The sequence below is a fragment of the Apodemus sylvaticus genome, chromosome 16 (assembly GCF_947179515.1).
Source record: "Apodemus sylvaticus chromosome 16, mApoSyl1.1, whole genome shotgun sequence".
NCBI classification, from domain to species: Eukaryota; Metazoa; Chordata; class Mammalia; order Rodentia; family Muridae; genus Apodemus; species Apodemus sylvaticus.
This window is the reverse complement of record NC_067487.1, coordinates 15,417,733-15,437,230: the sequence shown is the minus strand read 5'-3', so window position 1 is coordinate 15,437,230 and position 19,498 is coordinate 15,417,733. Positions and strand designations below refer to the sequence as shown.

The following is a 19,498-nucleotide window of genomic DNA, read 5'->3' as shown; positions in this document are numbered from 1 at the left end:
CAGAATCAGGCAAATATGTTTAATTTTTTTTAAAATAACTGATGGCAAAATAAAATATTTACATCACATCATACCGTGTAAACATGTAAGGTCTCTGTACAAAGAAATATACATGCAAAAAATAATGTAAAAATTTTAACTGAAATAATCAAAAAACAATACACAAGTGAAAGTTATGAGGTTACAGATACACATCCAGTTTTTGAATCCAATTTCCTCTTAAAAAGTTTCTGTACAATTTTACAACAAATGAACAACAATGACAACAACAACAACAAAAAACCCAACAGAAGAATAAATAAAATACATCGGAAACTGCGAAGCTTAATAATGCCGTTTATGGCTCACGACCCAGATGTCTGTCTGGCTTGGGAAGCAAGCTGGTCTCTCTCTCTCTCTCTTTTTTTAGTGTATTTCACACAATAAAGATAAAAAGACATCCAGAAAAATGCGAGTGCGTCAGAAATCCAGCTTCTTGTGTTGAAGGGCTTCCCAGAGCCAGGCCACAGTGACTTGGGAGCTGTGGACCAGCCTCAGGGCGGCCGGCACGCAACTGGCTTTCTTACCAAAAGCTTAAAATCCAGCCAATTTTTATACAGAAAGTTGAATGTCAAAAAGTCTAAAAAGTAGTAAATGTTCAGACTGATTCTGGGAAAAAAATAATACTTTGGCATTCTGAATAATAGCATAATAAAATTTAAAACATTACCCTATTATCCAGTTTTTATAGTCAAGAGTATGAAACCACTTTTTACAGTCCTCAAAACTGACAAATGTCACGAAGAGTTAAGTGTCCCTGACTGATGGCACAGGGCACAACCCACCCCAACACACACACAACCATAAAGCTCACTTGCGAAGTATGTGCTTTTTCTATATATTTATTACAGGTACAACAGAAGTCTTCATAAATAGTTGCAGAAAATGTTAAAGCCACAACATTGCACATGGTATGAAATTAAAAACAAAACAGAACAAAATCAAAGCAAAAAACAAAACAAAACAAAATCCCCAATGAGTGCATTTACAGTGTTCTCATCTGACTGTATACCGTTCAACAATCTGATTGACGGTTTGGGAAGGGGCTGGGGAGGGGCCCGTGGGGCTGGACCCAGCATCAAGTCTCCATTGGATGGGCGGACCCCATCAGACCCCGAGAGGAAGGCCCAGGCGGTGGGTAGGAGGGGAAGGGGCAGGGGGCCAGACAAAAGGCAGGAAGAGTCTCATGTACAAGTAAGGCCTACATTTCATCAGAGCAAAACCATTCGTTATATTTTATGCAAAAGATTGAGGTTGAATGCACGTTTCAGAAGCCAAGTCTGGTGCCCGGCAAGATGTACCCAGACGAGGCGGCTGGAAAAGCTCGGGGCCGGGTGGACCCCAAGCACTGGCTGAGGCCCTGGGAGTGGCTGCCACCTGGCGAATCTCTCCCAGAAACGCACAGCATCTCAGTTTTGTGTTAATACCAGTGGTTTGAACATAGGCATGTGTTTCCTTGAATAAATCTTGAAAATGCTAAATTTGCAAAATTCTATCCATGTTCATTTAAAAAAGTATCTTATTATTATTTTTTGCAGGAACCTGAATAAAATACTGTGAGACAGCAACGCGATCTCTGCCGTGCAGAGTGTAACTGAAGGTCCTCCACCAGCGCAGTGCAGCTCTGAGCCCGGGCGAGCCCTGCTGGGCACAGCTCACTTGGAATGCCGTTTCACACGATGAACAGCCGCGGCCGGCCACGTGGTTTGGTTTGGTTTCCTCTTCAAAATTCAAATTAACAGCTGATTGGCAGGTGAAAGAGAATGAGAAAGAACTTCAAGATAGGTCAAACTCTAGGCAGAAGCCTGCTCTGTAAGAAGTTTTTGATGCTACGGATAGGTCGAACGTCATTCTGGTGTTTGCGCCGCTCAATGAAGGAGGTCAGTCGGGACGTGTCGAGGACGCCCGAGCCTTTGCCGCTGCCGCTGCCTGCCTGCAGCCACTGCTCCTGCAGGGCCAGGGCAGCCGAGGGACGCTTGGCGGGGTCCTCCTGCAGGAGGAAGCACACGAAGTCCTTGGCCTTCTGGCTAACTCCTTGAAAGTAGTCCTCTGGGAAGCTAAAGTCCAGCCGGCAAATGTTCAGGCAGGTCTCTTCCACGCTGTCATCCAGGAAGGGGGACACGCCGCTGAGCAGCACGTAGGTGAGCACCCCAACACTCCATGTGTCCGCGGTCAGGGAGACAGGGTTCCCAAGAATGATTTCCGGGGCCGCAAACTCGGGGTTCCCCAGCAACTGGTGGATGTAGTAGGTGGTGTTGAGCTGGACAGCGTCTCCAAAGTCAGTCAGTTTAATGGTTGGCTTGGCCAAACTCTGATCCACCAATATGTTCTCAGGCTAGAATGGGGGAGGAGACACCGTCATTTGCAAGCAAACATCCCTAACGCATGCTCAGTCTGACCACTGTCAGGATCCTATGGAGAGGTGACGTCAGCCACGCAAAGGAAGTTTTTCGGGCCAGTGAGGGAACAGCTGGAGCGGAACAACCCCCCCTAGGTCTGGCTCTCAGTTTTAGGGTGCAGATAGCCTAACTCCACACTGTCCCCTCTTCAAGGTGCCCTCGAGTGGCCAGATTCCACGCCAACTTGGCAGTGCTGACAGGAACTTCCTAAGCACCTGCTGACCCAACAGATTTAACTACTAGTACTTCCGGGTTGAGTTTACTGAAGACAACTCAAGGAGAGATGTCAGGAATTTGCTCCAATGTCCTCCTCTCCCCAGCTGCCTCCAGGCTCAGCCAGGGAGCAAGGCTCTAGCATCCCATGTGAGCTGTCTAGACCCGCCCTGGCTCAGCCCCGAGCCTGCCAACCTTTAGGTCCAGGTGTGCTATCCTGCAGTTGTGAAGGTATCGGACGGCTTCCAGAACTTCCCCCAGGTGCGCTCTGACCTTCCCTTCGGTGAGGCTTCCCCACCGGACCACACAGTCTAGGAGGCGGCCTTGGTCAGCCCTACAAGGTAAGAAGGACAGCTCTTATGATGCCTTTCAATTCACAGGCCATTTTAGGGAGTGTACCTCCACTGGATGGCATGGTAGAGGGAGGAGCTCTGACCCCTCACTGAGATGATCCACGTGGGGGGTGCCTGGAGAGGGCTGCAGCCAGGACCACACCCCTGTTGTGTATTACTAGGGCAAGCTGCTGGGCAGTGTCTGTGCATGGATGTAGATAACTGCTGTAAAAATGAAGGCGACGCCCACATTAGTCTACGCGCGTCCTTCTTGACATATGAACCAGGCCACATGAAGACGGACGAGGCCATGTTGTAAAGAGCCCCATGCTTAGTCAAAGCTGCCCTAATCTAAGCTAAGCTAATTTTTAATATTAAAAAAATACAAGGTTCTAAGCCAAACTTTAGCAGTGTCTCATCTGACCTTCAGCACCCTGAGAAGGTGCTGCTCTGCACACCCGCTGTTCTCAAAAGAGAAGTTTGTAGGAAGACGTCCCACCTGCCCAGCACAGTGGGCATCAGTGGGAAACTGACATGCTCTAGTGAAAATGAATTCTGTTAATTGTCTGGCGAGCTGCACCGTGATGGTTGGATGAGCCTGGGTCCATACACTTAGACATTTGAAGGCTTGCTCTCCGGTAGGTGGAACTGTTTGGGAAGGATTAGGAGGTGTGGCCTTGTTGGAGATGTGTCACTGAGGGTGGGCACTGAGGTTTCAAAAGCCTACACCATTACCCTTTAGACCTCCCCCAGAGCCCTGTCCTCTCTCTCTTCCTAGTGCTTATAGGTCAGACAGATGGAAGTGCTTGTTACTGCTCCAGCACCATGCCTGCCCGCCGGCCGGCCGGCCATCATGCTTCTGGCTACGGTAGTCACGGACTCTAACCCCATGGAATGGGGAAACCTTAATTTCAATGTTTCCTTATGTAAGATGTCTTGGTCATGATATTTTGTCATGGCAATGGAAGAGTAGCCCAGAGATACATCATGCAACTTTCTAGTGAAGTCAGAGCAGGGGAGCTGGAGGTGTGATCAGTGATCTAGTGGTTGCACTGTACAATAAGCACATTCCCTTCAACGTTCCTGCCCTATCTACTGCGAATCTATAGCTGAAAGTGATCCAACTTTAGACAAAGGCTGTGGTGACTTCCAACAAGGACGGGGTGAGTTTACTTGTTCAGAATCTCCGTGGAAGGTGGGCAGCAGTTGGCCATCAAACTTAGCCAGACAGCCTTTTAGGCGTGTGGTCTCAGATGCTTGGCTTCCCACACATACTGCACCATTTTAGCTTCTTACAATTTGCCAATAGCTGTGCCTTTAAAGATAAAGGATAAGGGGGCTGGAGAGATGGCTCAGTTGTTAAGAACACTAGTTATTCTTGCAGGACCCAGGTTTGATTCCCAACACTCAAATGGTTTTGCCACGATTAGCGGTTCTCTAATAAGAAGCCTATCTCTGTAGAAGTCCTATGGATGCTAAAACCACAGAGCCCATTTTTCTCAGAGAACAAACAGGATCAGCAAAAGTGCTGAGAGCTGAGGTAAGGACAGGGCGGAGGGAGGCTGGGTACGCACATTTCCAAAACCAGGACGTAACTGGTGGGGGTCTCGAAGGTGTCAAGAAGGCTCACGAGGAGGGGGTGCTGGAGGTTCTGCAGGATGCCAAGCTCATGAGTGACCTGGTCTCGCTTCATCAACTTCTTGTTCACAAACTTTGTGGCCACTGCTCGTTTGGTTCCCTTCTGGTCACATTTCTTAACTACAGCAAACCTGCCCCTGTAAAAACCGTCGAGAAGAGATTACACGGGGGCCGTCCCTGGGAAGGCGACTTGACGCCTATGCACAGATCATCTTTGCTGGGCCGTGTGGAATGGATGCGATGCCAACCCAGACACTGCACTGCTTTCCCCCCTCCTAACAGCAGCTCCATCTCTCATGCTGGGACTGGGCAGGCCTTGGGCTTCCTGACCCCTGAATGAGGTGAAAGGGGCGGCTCAAGAGAGCCTTGCCCTCACCATGCAGTTTCTACCTTGGCCCCCTGGAGAACGTCACTATTCTGAGGTTACGGAAAGCACCCACAGTTGCCAGTGTCCCTCCCACTGCTGAGAAGGATCATGCTTTGTTGGTTTAAGCTTTCATGCAGGGCAGGCAAGTGGCCTCTTCCCCTGGGGTCAGGTCTCTGGTGCTGCACCTGACTTCCGATGGCTATGATAACCTTGCTCTCAGGGTAGGCACACACCAGGGGCACGGAATGAAAGCGTAGCACAGGCAGGGCAGGCTGCGGGGGGAGTTAATCTCCTTCCCACCTCTCCCTTGGGGAGGCGGAGGGTCTGTGGGTGGTTTCCCAGTTACTATCAACTGCGGAATGCGGGGAGAGAGCATAGTTGCTGGTGTCTGTCAAGCCATCTTTCCTGTCAGGATAGATTAAACCCCTCTAAAAACCATGAGCTAGAAGAAACCTGTTCTCTTTTTTATGCGGTTTCTGTCAGGTACATGTTTCTGTCAGGTACTGTCTCAGGAACATAAAGCTACTAATAGCAAGCACAAGACAGTCACTTCTACGGGTGGCAGCATTCTGTTCTCGGCCTCAGGCAGAGAATGATCTTACTTTTGTGGAAGGGGCTCTGGGCTTCATGTCATACCTGCCAAGCTCAGTCACTTCACTGTAGAAGGCATCAAAGTTGTCCTTCCAAGTCACCACGATCCCGTCACTCCCTGGACCTGCAAAAAGAACACCAATTCACCTGAGTGCATTAGAGTTCCCTTTCTAAAGTTATGTCTCCTGTCAGCAGCCTTAAAAGACGGTGGCCCTCTTCCCTCTGGTCCCCGGAGCTGGCATTACAGGTGTGAGTCTCCACCTTGGCTCCTGAGTGTTCCTGAAGCAGAGCTTCTCGGTAAGAGGTCACAAATGTGCACTATCCAGCACGGCCACCAAGTGGCCCCCGAGCACCTCGCATAGGTTCGCACTCTTGTGCCACAGTAAGACAGATGCACGGGACCCTGAACATGGACGGAAGGTGTGAAATATCCCGTAAACACTTTATAGGCATTGACCTCACGCTAGAATTGAATACTATGGATATATTAGATTAAGTCAAATATTAGTGAAATCAACTTACTTTTACTTAAAAATGTAGGACCGCACCTGAGTCCTGTGTCTAGTGGCTAGCACCGCTTGAGCGTGCACGTGCTTGTGTGGGGAACACAGGGAGCCCCACTCCATTACTCTCTGCCTATTTCCTAGACATCCTCTCTCTGAGTCTGGAGGAGTCTTGTAAATCCCAGCCTCCCTTTTGTCTCTGCTCCACCCTATGGCTGGAAGTTTATATAGGTTCTGGGGATTTAGACCCAGGCCATTCTGCTTGTCTAGAGAGCTGCTTTTACCCCCTGAGCCTGATGGTTTACAGCGAGTCCCATCCTGTTCACCCAGACTCAGCCTGCAAACTGTGCTTGTTCACATATCCTTCAGAAATTGAGGGTTCCACTATGTTTTCTTAATGTCCGCAGTCTTTTAGAGTAAGTGGTTTATAAATATGTTACAAACATGGACAGTCTTGTCACACATGTGCCAGTTACACATGTGCCTGGCAGCTGGATGTCACTGGTTGGTAGTGACTGTGGTACTGTATAAGCCCTAAGGGAACAAGAGACTGTTTCTAAACATGTATGCAAAGGGAATCATAAACAGGCCTCCACAACGACAGCATGAGTCAATATGCCTGTGTATATAGTGAGGATTTCACAAGGGCTCACCCCTAGATGATAGGTTAATTAATGGGTTGGGGAGGGGGAAAAAGAGAGAGAGAGAGAGAGAAAGAGAGAGAAAGCCGTCATTTCTAAGCACATAAACATTCAAGCATCAGTAAATGAGCAGTGTTGAGGTTTTGTTTTTTATTGTCTGCTGTGATGCTAACTGCGGGATGGGGTTGCCCATGTGACCCTGCCCCCAAGCTAATTTTGATTGGTGAATAAAGATGCCAATAGCCAATAGATGGGCAGAAGAGACATGGGTGGGGTTTAGGTTTCCCAGGTTTGGGATCAGAGGAAAACCAGGAGGGGAGAAGAAGGCAGAGGATGAAGGAGAAACCACCATAACTGAGCCATAAAACATGGCCCTATCCGGGCAGTGTGGCGCACACCTTTAATCCCAGCACTCGGGAGGCAGTGGCCGTCGGACTTCTGAGTTCAAGGCCAGCCTGGTCTACAGGTTCCAGGACAACCAGGGCTACACAGAGAAACCCTTTCTTGAAAAACAAAACAAAACAAAAACCAACCACCCCCCCCAAAAAAAAAAACCCCAAAAACAAACCATGGCCCTGAAGGCAGATTGATTGGAGTTAAGAGCAGGCCAGATGAAATATAGTAAGTAATAACTCGGCGTTATTGATAGGAAAGTAGATTCTACCAGCATGGAGGGTGGGCAGCTGTTTAGTTCTTGAGTTGTTTAAGGTTTATTGTAAAGTCTGAATGTATCTTCCATTCAGGAACTAATTGGTTAAAGGTAGGGTAGAAACCTCTGGAGAGGATAAATAATTTAAAATAATTTCTGCAACAACAGAGTGATCAACAGAGTGATGTGTTTTGTGTGTGTGCATGCGCGCGTGCATGTATAACAATAATACAGGGGTACTGAGTTTGCGAGGGAGGGGGTTGTGGAAGAAGCTGGAGTGTGAGAAGGGTGAAATGATGTAACCTGAGAACTTATGCATGGAATAGTAAAAAGCTTTTAATTAAAAGAAGAAATACTGGATTTCTCTCAGATAAAATCAAACATTTTCCCCATTTTTTTCCAATGAAAAAGCGCCTAAGAAATTCCTTAAAAGTTTCTTCCAAATATTACACAGATAGAGAAGAGTGAAACAAGTCTCTGACCCCCAAGCACTACAAGAAGTGACCCCACAGGGACTCCTCACAGTGCTGGGCTCCTCCTTGTCACCGACCCTTGCCTGGCCTGTTCTGTCCTGCTCCATTGGCAGAGCATGCATGCATCTTTGAGGTGTCAGCGCCGACCACCCCAGCCCCATGAGGTGCAGTTCCCCTCCCCTGAGCCAGCCAGTACACGGCCACCGCCACGGTGTCACCATGTCCAAAGAGGCTTGGGCTCAGGGTCAGCAGGATGGGAGCAACCCTCTGGAGAGCACAAGGCAAGAGGACAGCTCGCTAGTGGACACCAACTAGAACTCACTAAAGCCACACACCACCACGTCCGCTGATCAAGCGGCTTCACAGGGTGCAGTCTGGAAACCATGGAAAACCGTGAAAGGCTGCCTGACAAGATGGAGTTTTTCTAAAGACCCTGAAGATCCTGTGATAGAAACCACTACACATTTCCCTCTCTGTCATTTTCCAGCTCAGATCCACACGGGACAAACAGGACTGTGACTCTGAGCTTTGGCAGGAGCTTACTAAGAACCAAGTTTTCCTTTTTAAAATGAGTGACTCTTTACTTAAAGATCTTGCTCTCCTTCTATGACTTAATAAATAAAAGTTTTAAACAGACTTTGCTTACCATCTACACTCTAGAACTCAATTCATCATCTGGCTTGATTTTATTTGCCCTGCTGGAAGCGGTTGAGGGCAGGCAGGCACTTGGGGCTGCCTGTGTAGCCAGTTGGGCCCCAGCGGGCACTGCTGGAGCCCAGTCCATACATGGCCTGCTCTGAGCACCTTCCCAAGTCAGAGGCATTCAGGCACAGGAGCTGATTCTGTCTACAGAGCTGGCTGCAGAGAACACAGCATCCTGCTGGGCCATAGGCGTGCCGGGGCCTCTGACAAGCAGGGACTGCTCTCCTAGCTGGATTTGAGGCAGCCCACACGTGCCTCACTGAAGGGCCATCCCTTTCCCTCACATGCTTCATGAACCAACTTAGCCTCTTATCAGACTGGATAAGAGGACGGGGTTGAGGACCGAGGACTTGAGTGCATATTCCAGCTCAGGCCGGTCACCAGGGACTCAAGTGCCCAATGGCACAGTCATAGGCTGTTATACCTGTGACACTGCCCACTTCTGAGCCTCTTCTGGACATCCATTCACGCGCCCTCTTTGTGTTCTAAGCTACTGGGCACTCCAAGTGTGGCAGGGGCACTGGCTTTGGGGACTGTTGGCAGAAGCGCTCTGCCCCTGGTGGCTTACCTAGAACCCTCAGACTGGCGGAAGACGAGGCTGACCCCATGTCGTTCACAGCGATGCAGGTATAGATACCATCATCTTCTGTGCTCACGCCGATGATCTTCAGAGTGGCCTCCCCAACGTCACTGTCGCATATGTGAGGAAATGCTGGGGTCAGGAGCACTTGGCACCTTTAGGCACCCGCTCTACCTCCCTCCTTGGGTATGAAATCTCTCACAGACTAAGTGTCCAAGGCATGGGAGGAAAGGGATGACTCCAGTCACACAGACAAGTAATCTGGTCCTCTAGCTACCGAGGAACCAGATTAGCCACGCCCCTGCCAGTCAACTGCTCTGGACCAGCCGCTCACCTGTAGGAGATGCTGTAGTGGTCATCGTTGTTCAAAGTGTTGTGTTCAGGGCCCTTCCAGGTGATTGAGGCCTTGGGGCGGCCACAGACACGACATCTAAAAACAACGGTCTCCCCTGTCTCACACGTGACCTCGCTCAATGGGATAAGGAATTCTGGGGGAACTGCAAGGTAAGGGAGTTTGGTCACTGCCTGTCATCCATCTCTCCCCTGTGCTCCTACAAAGCAGCAGGAACCCAGAACACCACAGGCTATCCCAGGGCACAGGCTATCCCAGGGCACAGGCACGGTGCTCGGATACAGAGCCTGCAGTTCTGTGACCCTTCAGACTGGCGGAAAGACAACAGAACTCACCGTCATAAATATAGTTGGGGTTGAGAAGCTGCAATGGAAGAGACAACGATGAATAAATTAATACATTGTAATTAATAAAATCAGGAGCTATTTTCAGGGAGGAGACTGCTTCCGGGGCTACAGGTACTGTGGGAAGAGCTTGGCTGGTCTGGAACCACAGACTCAATCCCATTTCACTGTTGCTACATGCCCTCGACCTTGCTGTGTCATACCAATTAGCTGAGGGTTAGCTTCTTATTCACACACACACACACACACACACACACACACACACACACACGCATGCACACACATGCACACTACTTCACCTGTCCCAGGGTTCAGGAAAAGGCCGACTGACCTACCCACATTATCTGAAACCACACGGCCCTGGTGCAGTGGCCAGTGAAAGCCCAGGTCTCAGTAAGCCATGTACCCATGTACCGGCACGGCTCTCAACTAGTGAGTCTAACCTGCCTCTGTGAGCAGGGAGGCCGTGCTCAAGCAAGGCCCAGCTTAGGGTCCATGGTGGCTTATCTTCCCGACCCGCCTCTTGGAGAACACGCACCTTCACAGATACCTTGTTACTGAGCCCTTCTCGTGGCTTCCTGTACCCGTTCTCCAACTTGCCGTCCCTTTTGCCGTCTTTATCTTTCTTCTCAGACTTCTTCCTTAAACGGAGTGCTGTGTGCCAAGATGTTGACTTCCTAGGGCGGAGAAGAGCACACTGCTCAGATCCCTCCTTCGCCAGCAGTTATCACCAGGGAAAGTGTCAGAGGAAAGCTGCTCCCCTTTCTTCAGAGGAACTGAGATCCCGTGAAAACTAACTGCACAAAGCAGCCATTCCTTATGCAAATTTTAAAGATTAAGATACAAAGCTGCCTGTAACAGTTAATTCCAGCTCAGCTCCACAGGGCCATACAGAGCTGAGAAGACAAACACCCCCAGTGTCTCTTTGAGGGTGCTTTTGATTGACAGGAACAGGCGAAGCTGCTTGCCCTTCCTCTTCCTGTCAGGTGGAGGTGTATGACAGGAACTCTCCATAACCCACCTCAGACTTGATGGGTGGCAGCAGTTTGCATTGGCCTGTCTCCACAGCGGTGTGAGTCAGACCCTTGCAAGTCCAGCTTCTGATTTGCCTAGCCACAACCTACCCCAGAGGGCCTTGTTCCCTGAAGAGCTCTAATGCCAAGGTTCACAAATGTGTTTTGAGGAAACAAATAGAACTCTAATTGCTTATATTTCTTTCTTTCTTTCTTTCTTTCTTTTTTTTTTTTTTTTTTTTTTTTTTTTTTTTTTTTTGGTTTTTTGGTATTTTTGAAACAGGGTTTCTCTGTATAGCCCTGGCTGTCCTGGAACTCACTCTGTAGACCAGGCTGGCCTCGAACTCAGAAATCCGCCTGCCTCTGCCTCCCAGAGTGCTGGGATTACAGGTGTGTGCCACCACCACCCGGCTCGCTTATATTTCTTTTACGGCAAGGCTGACACTGAAAGCTTCCGAGCAGGGGTCCTGAACAAAATGCTCTCTCCTATCTGCCTATCCCAGAGACAGGAAGGAGGGTGGTCCTTGGGAGGAAGAGATGGATGGACGCGGTTACCTCCAGTGCCAGCCTCCTGCAGGTGCCCGCTTGGCCAGGCGGCACTGTTTTGCCAGAGACATTAAAGTGTGGCTGGTCTCTGACATTTCAGGGGAATGCTTTTTTTCAAAAAGCAGTATGGATTCAGTTTTCTTTAAGATAATGCTCAATACAGAAAGATGACTTCAGGCCAAAGCCAATGAGCCTTCTAGTAACAAAGAACTCACGGCAAAGCTATATTCATGACATATAGACAGACCAGTGGTTCTCAACCTTCCTAAAGCAAAGGCCCTTTAATTCACTGTGACCCCAACCATAAAATGAATTTTGTTACTACATAACCAACTTTGCAGTTATGTATTATAATCTGTAAATACCTGTTTTCTGGTGGTCTTAGGTGACCCCTGTGAAAGGGGTCATTTGACCTCCCCCACAGGTTGAGAACTGCTGATATAAACCTCTGCAGCCTGCGAGTGTCGATCCTGTGTCTATCAGGAGGTCCCGCTCCCTAGCTATTTAGTGACCTGAACAAAAGAGGTATTAGAGGATCTGTTGGGATGAGGCTAGCCCTTCACCTGGGATCACACAATTTGCTTAGAGGCAAATGTTCACGACCAACCGTGCAGACACAGCTTTCCCTCCGCTGGCTGCTTCCCGCCAGGGCCTTCCAGCCCTCCCTGGAAAGGCTCCCATCTCGCAGGCTGCTGACTGCTGCCACTCACTTGAGAGTCCCGTCGGGGTTCTCCATGATAACTGCGCTCGTATGGCCCAAGACAAAGCCCGGAATCCAGCCCTCGGCTGCAGGGCACTGGTCAGTGGCGGCTCGGAACACCAGAAACATGTTCTGCTGGTTGCTGGCCAGAATTTGAACGACCTCTCCTTGATAGACGTTTATCTCATCCTCCTTCACTGCCGTGTACTCGTGTGTCACCAGCATGGTGGAGATGTTGCTACTGCTGCTACCTTCACTCTGGAGGGAAGAGATGGAGAAAACAGGGTGGACAGGGGCTGAGAGGAGGCGGGACAGCCGCGGCCACTGCTCGTCTGGAGCCATGGCGCCAGCCCGCGGGAGGGCTCGGCAGTCAGACAGGGAGACGACGGCACACTCTTCCTCCACACTCTCTTCAGCTTACTGTCCCCGGGCAATAACTTGCTCCACAACTGAGAACATAACTCCCAAAGATCCACCTCAGTGCTGATGCCCTGTGGGCCTGATGCGGTTGGATCTTCACTGTGCCCCGGGCAAGCGGCTCAATCCTCTTATCGACGCCATGTTGGGTGTTTTCCAATTCAAATACGGGTTAACTCTGAAGGCTGTCAGCTAGCCATGTGGCTCCCCGATCTTCCTAAGAAGGCCATCATTGGGATGTGCTCTCCAGGTCACAGGTTGTTGTTGGTCTAACCTTTGCTACTCCTACCACCCAAAACTAAGAACACGGAACATCTGGAAGGCTAATCCACTAACGCTCTACTCTTAGGGACGGCCGTTCCGTCTCCTTTACGCCTTTATGCCCCTCAGTGGATGCTCCTTTCACTGGGATTGCTTCATTTGCTCTGGTTATGGGGACATACGGCAGAGCATCACACAGCTGCCTTCGAGCTTTGTGGAAGAGACCTTTAAGTGGTTGCAGGGCTATCTTCTACTGCCCTTATCCTGAGGCCTCAAGAGCATCCAGTTTCTTTGGTCAGTGACTGATGGGGTAGTTGGCCAGAGACACCTGTTCAGTAACTCAGTCAATGCCACAAGATCGCAAAAGTAAAACCGAGTTGGCTTCTTAAGGTCTCCAGCCGGGCACGTGAACTGAATGAACGGAACACAAATGACAGTCACCTATCCCATGGTCTCACCAGACTGGCAACCTGGAAAGGTGAGAGGTCTGTCTCCCCAGAGTCCCTCTTGGGAAATGGCTTCCGGGCCCTGGTTTCTGTAAGTTTGCTCTCAAATGCTTCTACACGGCTGCTGCAGGCTGTGTCTGGAGGTCAGGGTTTCAAAGGCCTGCCGTGTACCCTAGGACACTGAGAGTGGGAAAGCTCACCAGGCTCCGCCGCCCCTTATAGTCCTGGTCTACTGAGCACGTCAGAACCTGCTGGAACCGACTGCTGACCACTGTTCTGAGAAAGCTGAGAGGACATGAGACCCCCCACCCCCGCTCTTCTCTGAGAGGCCACGGGTGGGAAGCCACAGGCCGGTTACTGGGAGTTGCACGGCTGGGCTGTGCATGTGAGCTGCCGGGGACACAGAAAGGCTGCCTGCCACTGGTGCTCGCGAGACGGTTTGCTCTTGTCCCGTGGTGCCCACTTCCTGCCTGTGACCCTTCACTTCAGAGATGCCACACACATTCCCTTTGTACTTCCGGGGTGTACCTTAGTATTTGGATTTAGATGGCGGGACCTCGAAGTTTTGGGATGGCCGAGGCAAATGTGCAAGGGACGTAACCATGCCGCCATGGTTCGGGCATCACCGTGGGCGGTGTCTATAACCGGAGGGATTTGCCACAGCCACAGTTCTTGTCGCCTCTGGCCTGGATGGATGCCAGGCATTTCAAATAGGTCTTCCTCAGTTCCCACAGCCTCCTTGCTATACATAGAGCATGGCCATCTATCTGCCCTCAGAGTCGGGGTATAAGCGTGCACAGGCCACCCAGCCAGTGACAGGGAGGCGGGGCTGGAGCCGACTCTAATGTGTGCCCATGGCGATGGGCGGGGAAATCCGCCAATAGCACAGCAGACAGGCTCACCCAGTCAGTCTGGGGCTATCCATCTGCACCCTGACCTCAGCACAATTCAGCATTGGTACCACGTGGAGCGCGAGGAAGGACCCCCTCCCCCAGAGGGAGTCCTTCACAGCAGCCTGTCTACAATTCAGGACAGTTCCTCAGAGGTGCTCACAGGAAAGGAGGCCCTGCTGACCTGCTAGCAACTAAGTGTTCCAATGGCGCCTCGAAGCCAGAGCCAGGACAAGGGCCCGAGGTCACCTCATATCCCTACCCCGACGGGAGGCATTCTGACTAAAACTCAGCCTGTCCATTTCCTTTTCCAAGCTACGTTCCACAAAAGCAGCAGTAAGTGACAGAAAAAGCCGAACCCCAACGGAACAGGCTCTGGTATCCTGTGATGTACCTCATCTCCCTCAGGGTGGGGCTATCTATGCCCAGGCCCAGAGATGAGGGCCTGGCCCCTGTGCTAGAGCAGCTACTCGCTTGGAGACATCGACCTGAACGTTTCGCTCTGCTTACTAGAAACGTGTACAGGTTAGGGGGTGTAGGAGATGCCAGCAGGCCCTTCCTGTATGGGTCACAGTGCTGAGACCAGGCACTGAACAGTCCGCTGGGTCTGGGGGTGGGACTTGTCTGTGGGTTGTCTTCCAACCTAGAGTTTCCAATCTAGCTGGAAGCTCTCTTGCTCTCCATTTCCCATGGAACGGAGAGCCCACAGCAGGGACCACGGGGAATGCCCATCCTCGGACACCTACTTAACCACTTAGTGGTTAACACAGGTGTAAATAAATGAATCAAGACCCACTTCTTAATTTCTTCCACAAATAAAGAGAAGGCTGAGTTAATCAAAATACCTGACCGGGAAAAAAAGAAAAGAAGATAAGATCAAGAGTCCGAATGAGGATTAATAGAAGTCCAGAGGAAAGAGACATGCAAAAGCTAGATTTTATGTATAAATATATATACAATGAGAGACACAGACCCTTTTAGGGAAATGTATTTAAAAATTTATAAAGCGATCAAACATACACTCGTTAGAACAGTTCTGTGCACTTACGCATGCCTTCAGGAGTGTTATGGGCCAGGTCACCTGCCCTGTGGGGGACAGCATGAGGACAGGGAGGAGGCCACAGAGGAGGGGAGCCCAGCAGAGACACCCTTCAGCCTGAGAACACACTGCAAGTGACCGCAAAGTGAGCCGGAACCCCAGTGTGGGAGCACTCGACCTGCCCCTGCCCCATCCTCTCTGGAGGCCCGAGGCCCAGCCATCTCTGGAGAAGTCGGGTGTCCAGGTGCCTGGGCCAGTGTCTCTCCAGGAGACTTGGGGTAGAGGGAACTTTCTCACTGGGTAGATTCCTGCTCCCTAATGCCATCTTATTTTGCTTTGAGTTGATGTTGGAAGTTTTCTTGAGGAAAAAAAAATTTCTTTTTTCATCAGATGACTCAAAAAAAAAAAAGCAGCGAAGACAACTTATGGCGTGAAAGAGCGAAACTAAGCAATGAGCGAGAAGCTGAGAAGTTATACATTTCATTGTGAGTAGTAGAGAACAGAGAAAAAGACCCCTCCAAAAAAGCGGGAAAAAAAAGTGTAAGCGAGGAGGCAGGGCCCAAAAAGAGCAAGTCCCAAGATGCTTTGCTGGTCAGAAACTGGAGATGCTGCATTGAGGAGACTAACGGTGCGCTCTCTCTTAACAGGGACACAGGAGTAAAGCGAGAAGCAGGTTAGTAGAGAGGAGAGCAGGCGCTGTCCGTGGTCCCGAGAGGGGTTAGAGGCGGCTGCATTCGCGCGGTGGCTGGGTGCCAGCGCAGCCCCACAGGGCACGGACGCGAGTGGACACACAGAGGCCACGGACGTGTCTACTCAGACAATGCACAGGAGAGCTGGAGAAGGCAGGCGGTCACTGCTGCACAGTGCTGGAGAGCTGGAGTTAGTACGGAGGTTTAGAAGAGCTGGCGGGACAGAGGCGGTGGGGTGGATGGGCGCAGGCTCCCTGGCACTCTTACCCCGTTGCTTTGAGTGGACTGCACGGACTGCTCGCTGGCCGAGGAGCACGTGCTCATGCGGTCTGTGTCCTTGCTGGGGGCTGCATGGCGGTGCGTCTGTCGCTGGAGGGAGTCACTGTCCCCCGGGAAGGTGAAGGAGCTTGGCCGGCTGGCAGGGGAAGCAGGAACGGAGCTCCAGAAGGAGCCCCCCTTCTGCGGGGGGCTGCTGGGAGGAAAGGCCTCCTTGCCAAAAGGAGAAGGGAACGTAGTGGAGAGAGGAGAGTTCAGCGGCGAGACGGCCCCGGGCCTAGTCTTGCCCAGAGGCAGTGGGCCCAGGTTCCCCCGGGCATCCTTGCTGTTTCCGTCTTGGCTTGCACCGGAAGTACTCCCAGGGGCCTTCCGGGGGCTCTCCATCACCTTCATCTTGGGAATGGGTTCTGTTTCTCGCTCATGACCTTCGGAGTCTCCACATAGTGGGAGCCTGCTGGGCTGGCCAAGGCTGGCCTCAAGGGCCAGGCTGCTGCTGGGGGTAGGCAGTGAGGGGCTGGGAGCAGACATACCTGACATCTTGTCTGCCTCTGCCTGGCTTGAGGCTGCAGAGGAGACCAGCATGGGGGGGTGGTGTCTGACAGGCTGTGGGATCCTGGAGGGCCTGCTCCTGCTCGAGCTGGGGCCACTGCTACAGCTGCTGGGGCCGCTGCCATGGCTGCTGCCGCCTCCACTCGAGGCCCCGCTGCCACCGCTGCCCCCGCCCCCCGCCGCCGCCGCCCCCGCTGCCACTGCCGCCGCCCCCGCTGTGGTTCCTCTGGTACTCGATGGGTGATGTCAAGGCTGTAAGCAAGCAATTCAACAAAAGTCAGTCAGTTGGGGCACCAAGAAAATTCCAGAGTGAGTGTTTGTTTTTCGAAAAGGGCCAAATACAACCAGAAGGGTGTGAAAGTCAGTGAGTTAATTCAGGCAAATGCTTATTATGGTCATAGGAGCCTACGTTTACCCCGGGGGTCAACATAATTTGTTGGTCAGTGAGCTAGACAGCAGCCTGGGGCAAATGCCAGGAAGATTACTATCGGCCAACGGTGCCACCTACCCAATGTCTCTGTTCTTGACTTTGGAATGTCCTGCAGAGGATTTTACTGACATTGCAGGAACATTGCAACATTCCCGTGGTCTGGACTTAGGCACACAACATGGAGATGCAGAAAAGGTTGCAGGGAGGGCTGATTCAATAAGCATTTAACTCTCAACTGTATTCTCTTTATTATCCACCAAGTTAAAATAAGAGTGGGAGCTGACAGTCACAGGACTACTGCAGATAGGAGGGGGCCGGAAGAGGGCTGATAACTGCTGTTGGCTTATCAGCTTATGGGCTTCGCTAGAATCCCTGGAGGCTCTGTCTATCTACAGGCAGAGTCTTGCTATATAGCCCAGGCTGGCCTTGAGTATGTAACTACAGGCAGAGTCTTGCTATATAGCCCAGGCAGGCCTTGAGTGTGTAATGCACTTGCTTTGGCTTCTTGAGAATTATGGATATGCACGGTCACATGCACCCATGGCTTGCTTTTTAATTGGGTATGTAATGCACCTGTCGGTGATTCTGCATTCTGGCATAGAGGCGTGTGTTAGAGAAAGAAGACGTGGCCAGGAAGAGGGTACGTCACCATTTAAAAAGTTGCGCTGGTTTTCTAAGATCTGGTTGATTTCGTGGATCCAGGTTTGCCGGACGCTTGGACTGGATGAATGCAAAACGAAGGTCTCCACAGCGTCGCCCGTCCTGGATGTCAGGGCAAACTTACAGGGATCGCTCTCCACATTTTCCTCCAGGCAAAGGCAACTCACCTTCAAAACAGCAAGTCATTATTTGCAACAGCTACGACATGGGGCATACTGAGTATTCACCAGCTAACTGAAGGATGGCTGGCAGAATACACCTGCTTTGGTACCCAGTTCTAATGCGAGAGGATGCTTTGGCAGGCACCGCAACAGCACGGTCAGACTTTTGACAAACTATGCCAGCATTAGCAAGCTCCCTCACAAGGATAGACGTGTGAGGCTCCCACATACACGGTATCCTGGAAGCAGAAAGAGGCATGGGTTTGCCCAGGGCTACTGGGAGGGGACAATGGGGAAGTTGTGTTTAATGGGTGGACTATTTAACTCTTGCAGGATGAAAGGACACCTGGGTGTGAGGGTAGGGGCACAGCAGGCTGTACTTAATACCAACGAACTGTTCCTAAAAGACAGGCAAAATGGCACATATTATGTTATATACATTTTGCCACAGAAATTAAAGTATGAAGTGAATCTCATCCCATGTCGACATGGCAACAACTGCTTTTTAGCTGAATTCTGTTAGTTGAACAGCCTCAGACACCATCACAAGTCAAGCATTTCTAAAACCCTGTACGGCCTCGAGTGCTGGCCTGTCGTGAAGACAGGAGCTCCCATCCTGGGGGCGGCTGAGATGGCTTCTATGGTAAAAGGGCTTGCTGCACAACCGGACTTCATCCCCAGAATCCACATAAATGTAAAAGGAGAGAAGCGACTCCACAAAGCCTTTTGTCTGTCATCCACAGGTGCAATGTGGCCTGTGTGCCCAAAGGCACATACCATGTACACCCATAAATGTACCTGGGGACCCCTGATAAGTTGTCAGTATGTATATGTAGATAGTAATTTTTTTTTAAGTTTTATTTTCTTATTTTATTTTTTTCAGAGCTGAGGACTAAACCCAGGACTTTGTGCTTGCTAAGCAAGTGCTCTACCTACCACCGAACTTAATTCCCCAATCCCGTAAATATTTTTAAATTAAAAAACAAAAAGGTCTGAAACCAGAAAGACATTTTGTCTGTAGCACTTCAGATAAGGAGTATTTGATCATTATCAGGAAGCATTTCAAAGCCATTTAAAATCTCAGTTACATAGGCATTTAATGGCTTGACCAACAGCTGAAACCATTGCCTAGCCAGGATTAGTTACTTCAAAACCTCTTCTGCAACTAGCCAACACTCATTCTTCACTTCTCCAAAAATAAAAATTCACCAAGCAGTGGTGGTACACACCTTTAATCCCAATACTTGGGAGGCAGAAGCAGGCAGATCTCTGAGTCTGAGGCCAGCATGGTCTACAGATTGAGTTCCAGGACAGCTAAGGATACAAAGAAAAGCCCTGTCCCAAAGTACAAATAACAAATGCATATTAAGATGCCCCACCATGTAAAGGCACTCGTCACCAAGCTCAGTGATCTGAATTTGATCCCAGGGGTCTGTGATGGAAGAGAAATGATTTCCATACATTCTCCTCACTTCGTTCACACTCTGTGTATGTGCACACAAGCACAGACACAACTCATAACAATAAGCAAATGCACTAAGAAAGAGATCAAAATCTCAAATACCTAAAAGGATATGCAAGTGTGTCTGACTTATGAT

General features: G+C 50.3%; 1 protein-coding gene across 1 annotated transcript in view; it reads right to left on the bottom strand.

The window, feature by feature from the left end:
- Positions 1-4: 4 nt before the first annotated feature.
- The window catches only part of Trio (trio Rho guanine nucleotide exchange factor), a 302,890-nt gene continuing 283,396 nt past the window's right edge, over positions 5-19,498 (bottom strand). Inside the window, 12 exon segments of the mRNA XM_052159365.1 lie at positions 5-2,374; positions 2,847-2,985; positions 4,558-4,758; positions 5,625-5,703; positions 9,116-9,237; positions 9,462-9,624; positions 9,815-9,842; positions 10,362-10,500; positions 12,093-12,340; positions 16,092-16,826; positions 16,828-16,901; positions 17,729-17,906. Coding sequence (XP_052015325.1) covers positions 1,826-2,374; positions 2,847-2,985; positions 4,558-4,758; positions 5,625-5,703; positions 9,116-9,237; positions 9,462-9,624; positions 9,815-9,842; positions 10,362-10,500; positions 12,093-12,340; positions 16,092-16,826; positions 16,828-16,901; positions 17,729-17,906 — 2,655 coding nt within the window. The 3' untranslated portion in view covers positions 5-1,825.